The sequence below is a fragment of the Laetiporus sulphureus genome (genome assembly GCF_001632365.1).
Source record: "Laetiporus sulphureus 93-53 unplaced genomic scaffold LAESUscaffold_5, whole genome shotgun sequence".
NCBI lineage: Eukaryota > Fungi > Basidiomycota > Agaricomycetes > Polyporales > Laetiporaceae > Laetiporus > Laetiporus sulphureus.
The window spans coordinates 67,705-77,012 of NW_024468514.1; the positions used below are offsets into that span (position 1 = coordinate 67,705).

General features: G+C 48.9%; 1 protein-coding gene across 1 annotated transcript; it reads right to left on the bottom strand.

Moving 5' to 3' along the window:
- Positions 1-192: 192 nt before the first annotated feature.
- LAESUDRAFT_755736 (uncharacterized protein) lies at positions 193-1,659 on the bottom strand (the record flags this gene model as incomplete). The annotated part of the gene is made up of 2 exons (XM_040912064.1): positions 193-663; positions 730-1,659. 2 exons carry the CDS (start codon positions 1,657-1,659, stop codon positions 193-195), a joined length of 1,401 nt encoding a protein of 466 aa, XP_040767969.1.
- Positions 1,660-9,308: the final 7,649 nt, after the last annotated feature.

Below are 9,308 nucleotides of genomic sequence, written 5' to 3' on the forward strand. Positions count from 1 at the left end.
ATGGCCTGAGTGAGTAAATCGTAAAAACGAAAACTGCTAACCCTAGAATATGTCCACAAGACCTATGAACCATAAATAGTAAGTGCCACGTGCAACGTAAACTGTCACGTGACCATGAAGCGCTGAAACCGTAACACAAGCTCCCCTTTCCAACCGGCAAGACCCTTGACGACCACTCACCAAACTAACCCATCATCGTCCTCCACGGACACCCACATGGCCATAAACTGGGATGGTGGTATGGGGTACGACCTCCCATTCCGCGTCGAGATCCTCTTGTGGCTGAGGATGGAACTCGGTGGGCGCCCAGTGCGAGATGGATCCGTCTTCATAGAGGACCGCCTTCAGTGCTTCGACACTGTCGGTAAGCCATCCAGGGCGCTCGATCATGGCAACGAGGGGTTGGAAGATGACCGGCGTGAACTCACGAGGTGTCTTGGCATCTCTGTAGTGGACTTGATCAGAGAACGTCCTGAATAGTTCGACCTCGTATTGTTCGACGCCTTCTTCCTTGCCCGCGAAATGAACGCTGATGATGCTCATCCGGTTGGGTGTTGGATGCCAGTCGTGCATGCCTGGGATGGGTGGTGGATAGAGTAGCGCGACCCATTGGCTGAAGACGCGATAAGGCGAGTCTTCCGAGTAGAGGTGCCAGGTGACCTTCTAGTTGTCCCAAGTGAAGACGAAGGCGTGGAAGGTGGCGAAGTCACCCGTGCCCGTACGACGGACATAGAGATGATGGCCATCGCGTTCCATGAGGAATGTTAGTGGCGTGGCGATGAAGACGTCATAGGGTGATGCTACGTCTGGGGCGATAAGCGATACCTGTCCTGCCACTGGGTTGCTCGACGACTTGACCGTTCGAGCGTACCTGATCTGCTCCTTGATGGTGTCAGCGGGTGCAGGTTGTGACCCGTCCTCCGGTGTGGTATTGTAGGGGTAGGTGGCACCAGGATGGTGAGGGTAGCCGGGTTGTTCATCGTCGGCACTCCTTGCCTGTTCATCGTCTCCACCCCAGGCTCTCCCTGTTGTCCAAGATCCTCCCATCGTCCATCGACCTGTCTCGTCTTCATCGTCTCCCCAACGTGCACTCCTCCATGATTCAGCCAGTGCTTCGTCGCTAAGGTTGCCGAGAAGCGGGAGTTCGTCTCCATCACTATCGAGGAGTAGTCCTGGCTCCGATGCGCTGCGAGTGACAGTGGTGGTGACACGGATGTTAAGCGACATGGGTGGAGGTGGTATAGCAGGACGATTCTCTTTATCCCAAGGGTAGATTTCCTCGTAGAGTTCCCACTCGAGTAGGAGGAGACGATGGTCCAGTAGGGGGAAAGGAGGACCGCTACTTATACCTTCGAGCAGCCGTTCTTCTTCTTCGTACCAATCCGTGATGTGGATGTTCGCCATTCCCGTACGTTCTTCCGCTGGTATTGTCATTGTTCTTGATACGGTACCGTGTACAACACTGAATGCATCCAGAGCGAATGAGAGTGCTGCTGGTAAGATATCAAAGTGTAGCAGATGATCTAGAGCGTACGATGGTGGGAGGATTCCCACTGGAAGGCCGGCGTAGACGGCTGTTAGGATAGTCCGGCGTCGATCTGGCTCTAGCCGGGGCAGGTGAAGTTCCTCCATTAGGTACATTGGGTAGTTCATTCTCATGAATGTTCCCCATGTTCCGTCTAGGTCGATATCGACGTCGTCCTCTAGTGTTACCTTCAGCTTGTCCGTTTGGAATGGAAACGGATAAGGGATTCTGATTAACCCACTGGGGCGAGGGGTTAGATATGGCTGTCATCGAGTTGACCTGAAGCCGTCCAGGAGGTGGACTTCATGGACATCGTCCGCTCTCTGGATGAGATGGTCCATCATGATTTGGATGGGTCGTGTTGAACTCGACGTTGGTATGGTCGAAGTCGGCAAGATCCTCGATGGTGAATCCAGCCCCTCTGATAGCGAGATAGACTCCGAGCTGTTGGAAGACCTGGTAACGATGATCGTGGGAGGAGTGGGATTCGACGTCTTCGAGAACTTTGATAAGGTGCGCAAAAGTGGTGATAGCAGATTCGAGAAACTTGGGATGTTGCACGGGCATTGGGGCATGGACTAAGGGTTCAGGCCAAGTTGTGCTCCCTTTTATACTCGTTCAACAGCTCTCCTGCATTGCCCATTTCCATCTCTTTTACCCACAATCTTTCGCTGAGTGGATATCCAGCCCATTTTACCAGATATTCGTTCTTGCTGCGCCATAGTCGGTGTCCAATTATAGACTCGATTTCAAATTCTTCCTCTCCTTCGATAAGATCCGGAGGCGGTGTTGAATAACTTTCCCCATGTGTATTGGTCTGCCGATACGACGTGAGCAATGCCGCATGGAACACTGGATGGATCTTCCATGTCATCGGAAGGTCTAACTTGAATGAGAGAGGTCCCAGAACCTCCTTGATTCTGAATGGTCCTTCTCGCTTCGGTGCTAGCTTGTTCGATTTGTAAGGCCTTTTCAAATTGGTGGCTTCCAGCCAAACCTTGTCTCCTTTCTTGAACGTCGGAGATCCTCCTATGATCCTGGCGGATACACGGGCTTTTGCCTTGATGATTCCTTCTGTGGCCTCCTTGCGGACCATGCTGAGAAGCTTGAGTCTTGCGTCCACGTCGGGGATCTCATCCTGAGGAAACAGTTCTGGCATTCCTCGGGGCTCGTAGCCATACCATATTTCGAATGGTGACTTCTTTGTCACTGAATGAGTGTGGAGATTGTGCGCGAATTCTGCTTCGAATAGGAATTGATTCCATCGATGCGGTTGCTCCGCACAGTACATTCGAAGATATGTTTCCAATTCTTGATTCATTCGCTCCGTTTCACCATCCGTCTGCAGGTGATAGGCTGTGCTCATAGCTGATTTGATCTTGAGCGCAGTATACAGTGCTTGGAAGACTTTGGATGCGAATTGTGTTCCACAATCGGAGATGATCTTGTCAGGTAGCCCAAAGCGTTTCCAAACTTGTCGTCTGAATAGCTCGGCGGTTTCCGAGGCAGTGATCGTCTTCTTGCAGGGACATAGAATTACCCCCTTACTAAGCCCATGGTCTACCACGACCATTATTGAATCGAAGCCTTCGCTGTTCGGTAGATCTGTAATAAAATCCATGCTAACCTGCTTGAAGGGTAGCGCATTGGGCGAAGGGCCGATGGGCTGTAGTGGAACTTTGACCCTGTTTTGAACAGCTTTGGATTGCTGACAGGTGGCGCATCCGTCGACGTAACTTTGGATGAAGCGATACATTCCTGGCCACCAGAAATCTTTGTGCACTAGTTGGTGCGTAACCCAGATTCCCGGATGACCATGAGGAGTAGCCTCATGATATCGTCGAACAATTTCCTTCTTTAAGGCAGTATTGTTTGAGACATATACGCGTCCATGGATGGTGATTAAGCCATTGTCAGCGTCCTTGATGTCGTCCTTGGTCATTCCTCGTGGAACTGGAAGTTCTTCCATTAGGCCGTCCTTGTACGCAAGTATTGACGGGTCTTTTGTTAACGCTTGTCGGATTTGTTCCGCCATATCGGTATCGATAGCGCCAATGAAAAGATCATCGGGTAGTAGGATTGCAGGTGACTTGTTATCCTGTCGATTGTCTAATTCGGACAATCGTGAAAGCGCGTCCGCTTGCACCATTTGTCGTCCTGGCGTATGGACAATCTTGTAATTGAACATAGACAAGAAGAGTTGCCACCTTCGCTGTCTTGGGTTCAAATCCTGCGGTTGCCTGAAGTACGTCAGATTCTTGTGATCTGTGCATATAAGGAATGGCTCCTTTGTGCCGTCGAGATAGTGTCTCCATTCCTTGATTGCGCGGATGATTCCTAGTAGCTCCTTATCATAGATTTGATAATTTCGTTCCGGATCGGAGAACGACTTGGAATAATATGCGCAGGCATGGAGGTCACCGTTATCGTCCTTTTGCATGAGGACTGCTCCTGTAGCGAAGTCCGATGCATCAGTTTCGATGACAAAAGGCTTGTCTTTGTCTGGCATAACCATTATTGGCGCCTTGCCGAACTCATTTTTGAGATGGTCGAAAGCGGCTTGTTCTTTGCTTGTCCAATGGAACACATTCCCGCCCTTGGTCTTGGTAAGATCAATTAAGGGTCTTGCGTGTTCAGAATAGTTCGGGATGAACTTTCGATAGAAGTTGGCGAATCCTAGAAATGCTCGCACTCCTTTTACACCAGTCGGAGCTTCCCATTTGATGATCCCATCGACTTTTGCTGGATCCATCTGAAGTCGTCCTGGGAGGAGAACTAGTCCTAGGAAGTCCGTGCACGTAATCTTGAACACGCATTTCTCCAGCTTGAGATAGAGGTCATTGTCAATCAGTTTCTGAATGACTCGTTCAAGCTTCTTTTCCAACTCCTTTTCACTTTCGGCAAGGATGAGGATGTCATCCAGATAGCATAGTAGCCATTCTTCGGCAATTTCTTCTGCGAATATTTCGTTCATCATTCGCTGAAAGGTTGCCAATGCATTGCACATTCCGAAGAACATGACGGTGGGTTCGAACAATCCTCACTTGGTGATGAAGGCAGCCTTCCATTCATCTCCTTGACAAATTCGGACATTGGTATATGCTCCACGAATGTCAAGCTTCGCGAAATACTTGGCATGGTGGAGTCGATCCATTAGGTCCGATATGAGTGGGAGTGGATAGGCGTCCTTAATCGTTCCTTCATTCGCATAGCGGTAGTCCTGGCATGGACATAGCCCGCCGTCTTTCTTCCCTACAAAGAAGAAAGGTGATGCCATCGCGGATTGCGAAGGATGAATATATCCTTTTGCAAGATTTTTGTCGATAAAGGCATTCATAGCTTCTTCTTCTGGCTTTGATAGGTTATAGACCTTTCCTCATTTAGGAACAAAGTCCGGCTTGAAGTCTATGTTGTGATCGTAAGATCTATGTGGTGGTAACCGTTTCGATGCCTTTTCTTCGAAGATCCGCTTGTACTTGAGAAGATACGATGGTATCATCACTTTCTTCTTGGAATTCTTCTTCTCCTCGAGTGCTTTCTTTTGCGCGAGTTCTTGCACCTTATTTGATGCCTTCCAGAAGGTATCACCTTCTTTCCGTGTTTGGTGATGATTCGTTCATCGTAGTGCGAGATACTGCATCTTCCTTTCTCCGGCCGAGCGGTGTTCTTTTTCTTCGAACGTAACTTCTTGGAGTATGCCAGTATCAGGCTGATAGGCAAAAATAGCTTCTTTTTCTCCTATTTCCTGATCCTCCAAGTACGGTGTTCCTTTTACGTATGCAAGCAAGAGGTCCGAGTCAACGGTTCCTGCTTCATCCGGGGTAGGATCGACATCAGACCAGTCGATTCTTTTCAAGGTTCGCTTGGCTTTGGCTTTCTCCTTTTTGGTGATTGGAAGACGGACAGCGTCTTGATTTTTGAAAGGCCAAGGTTCTTCGTCTGGTACGTCTTCTACATATTGTCGGACCTTGACTTCACCCGTTTGCCAATTGATAATTGGGTTGTGATCATGAAGCCACGTATTGCCGATGATCACGTCTTCTTTTTCTAAGTCGATGACAAGGAAGTCATCATTCCATTCGTATGTTCCTGCATGAACAGTGCCTTTAAATCGTTGGTTTGTAGAGTTGATGGGACTTCCATCAACACTACGAATCTTGACTTCCTTCTGCGATTTGAGCAGATGGAGTCCTGCTTTCTTCGCAAACGATTCATTGATGAACATTCCTTTTGCTCCAGAATCGACTAAGGCTCTTGCTGGAATACTTCGGGTTCTTGTGCCATCGTAATCTTGGAAGACGATATTGAGGTATATTTCGCTTCCTCGTTTGATATCGCCTCGTATGATTACTTCCTCGGGGACCATTTCTTTATCTGGGTGCCACGAGATCCCAACGCGCACCCAATTCCAAAACCCTCTGGATCATCTTTCTCCATGGGTGGTGGATATCGTCGTGCATATTCATATCTGTCTGGATTATCTCCAAATTCCAGAAGATCGTCGAGATGGGGCATCGTCATATTGCGTTTCTTAATACGGTCTCCTCGTAGTTTGAGTGCATCTTCCTGTCGTATCCTGGCGAGTTCTTCTTTGGGGATGAATCTTCGAACCACATATGACTCTTCTTCTGAGTCACTGGATTCGTCCTTGGTTCGCCTGATTTTACGAACTATTTTGGTTTTAACAGGGCGAGCTCTTCGTACCCTGTGAACAACTGTCTGTTGTTCGGATACTTCTTCACATTCCGATGATTCAGATTCTGATTCTTCCGATAATGAGGATTCTGATTCTTCCTGTTCTGACTCCTCCGAGTTATCCTCAGAGTCACTTTCTTCGACTCTTTTTACTCGTCGGTGTTTCTTCTCCGTTCCCTTGGAGTAAGATTTAGTCAGCTTGGAAGTCTTTCTTCGTCTGCCAGATCTGGAGTACTTCTTCGTCCTGGAATTGGACGTCTTGGTCTTGGCATATGAAGTTGTCTTTCCTGAGCCATCTGGTGCCGGATCATATTCTGCATTTGGACATTGTGCGGCGACATGTCCTGGCCTTCTGCAGTTGTAGCAGAGTCCACCCACAGAACATTTCTGATGGGTTTCTGGGGAGATCCGGTCAACGTCCATTGCGTCAGGGTCCTTCTCCGTCCTTCTTCCGCTTCCTGAAGAGCCTGAGATGAACTTGAAGATGTTTGTCTTTCCGCTATGAATGTCCTGGAGATCCGTGACCTTTCTTGCGGCCTTGCATGCTGCTGCATAGGTCGTCGGTGGATTTTCTGTGATGAAGACTTTTTCTGCAAGTTTCTCATTAAGGCCTCGCTTGAAGTAGATGAGCTTGGCGTATTCGTCGTCGATTTCGGCATATCGGTAGAGGATATCGAGATTTCCGATATATTCATCGACGGTTTGCTTGTCCTGCTTGTACTTCCCTTCGAGAAGTACTTGCCAGGCTTGGTCCTTGGTTGCGACACCTCCATACTTTTTGGTAAGCGTCGTCTTGAAATCCTGGTACGTCCCAAGATTGCTGTGTTTCGCCATTTGGTTGGCTTCCCATGACTCGGCCCACTTTCCTGCTGTAGACGAGGAGTCGATTTGGGAGAGGACGAAGGCAATTTTGCTGAAGTCATCATTGTAGACTCCCACGTTTGCCTGTAGGTATCGTTCCACGTTTCGGAGGAACGATGCATATTCTCGTTTATCTCCCCTAAACTCCTTGATTTTTCCCATCTTCTTTTCTCGCGCCGCTGGCTGCTTGGGGATTGCTCCCTGGTATTGCGCATAGAGTCCCAATGCTTGTTGGTACTCATTCCAGATGGCATCAGTGCAAGTTCCGGGATGTACTGGTGGTCCGAGAGCCGGGTCATATCGTGCGTGTGTAGCCATACTTCCTGAGAACTGGAAGCTACTGGTTGGTCTTGATCCGGTTGAAACCGAACGTGTGATTCCAGGCGCATTGGGTAGATGGGGTGGCTGGTCCCTTCTGAGATCTGTGATTCCTGGATAATTTGGTCGAGTAGTGCTGTCCGAGATGGATCTCTCGAGCGGGACTGCTCTTGTTCCAAGAGGATTAACTGGCTGTAATCCACCGGTTTCCTGTGAACGCCCTTCCTGTCATTTAACTTGGATCGATTCTCCTCATGGAAGTTCTGTTGCTTCGTCAAAGAGTCGTAGCGATTCTTCGTCAAAGTTTTCCCTTCCGCGAAGAACTTGTCTTATTTCTTCGATTTCACCCTCGAGCTGCTCTAGCCTTGGGCGATCTGTTGGTTCGTAGGCTCGTCCTAGCCTAAATTGAAGTCGAAGTTGAACCGCTTCTGTCGACTTTTTGTCGTAGAGGTCTGTTAATTCCTCTGTGGTGGTGTCACTGAGCGTAAATGGTGGTACTTCTTCGTCAGAAGTCACCGGTCGTGTTTCTGGGGATTCTTCCTCAGATACTGGATCGTGTTCTCGGAAAGTAGTCGTTTTGAATCTTGTCTTGTCCTAAGATCCGTGAATTGCCTTCCCTGGGAAGGGCTTTAGCACGTCTTCAACGTGTGCCTCAGATGAGGGCTTCTCTTCTGGATTACCACACGAGTAATCGCTAGTGCTTGAGTTCGTTCCTGTAACAAAAACTCCGCACTCCTGCCTTTTGATCTTTGGTGGCCCTTAACCAGTCGGAGTCCTAGTCTCTTTTCTGACCTCGGATATCCTGTGCTCGCTTTTTAAAGTGCCCAGCTAGTCACTGCTCGCTTTTTAACGTGCCCAGCTAGTCACGTTCGAACTCCTGCCTACCCCCGTTTGAGCGCTTGGTCGTTCTGGCTTTTGATTTCCTCTGCTTGGTGTCCTATAACCAATCGTCCTTCCTATTCGCATTTTCTCGATTGAAAACCGACCTCGGCAAGGTTTGGGTGCCTTCTTTCGGTGGTCCTTAACTGGCGTCTTCTGTATACCCAGCGCCTCCGGTGAGAATGGGGCTCAAGTCGACACTGCCTTCAGCAGGTACCTTGCCGCAACAAGTAGCCAGGTTCCGCTTCTCCGAGAATCTCCTGTCTGGTGAAGTACTGCTGCAACGGCTACTTCAGAGTGATTCTCCCTGTTTTTCCAAGTGGTGCAGAGGCCGCAACGTACACCGAGTTTCTCGCTTCCGAGAATCTCCTGTCTGGCGAAGTACCACCGCAACGGCTACTTCAGAGTGGTTCTCCCTGTTTTTCCAAGTGGTACAGAGGCCGCAACGTGTACCGAGTTCCCTAGAATTGGATACCCCTGTTTGAGGATTTGATGGAATTGTTTTCCTGTAGCGTCCAAGTAGACCCCACTTCTCGTAAGTGGTTCTAAATCTAAACAGGTTGACCTATAGAAAAACCTCTTCCAAATGTTATGAAGCGTTCCCTGCTAGAACGTTCAGAACCACGTGTGCTTTCTCACATGTACTAGTCCACAACGTGAACAGGGACTTAGATACCAAATATACCTAACATCTCCAATAGTCAGGCAGACTATTAGCAGGGTTTATAGTATGGTCAAGCCTAGTAGACGATGTAGCAGTGAGGTCCTCACTCTACCCTTGCTAGGCCTTGGCCGCTACAGCTACTGCACGTTCACTCAAAGGTTACTAGGTTCACTGTTCTGACTCTAGCAAGCGTACGAGCTTACTACCTCTTGAGAGCGAGTACGATTGCACGAGGGTTCTAGAACTGAGAACGTTCAGAGTCACAGGTGAAAGAGGTTATCTTCCAGCTGCTGCTCCGCCCCTTTATATAGTCGCAGACCTATAGTCTGGGGTACTAGTACAAGGGGTCTCCTACAGCTATTCATA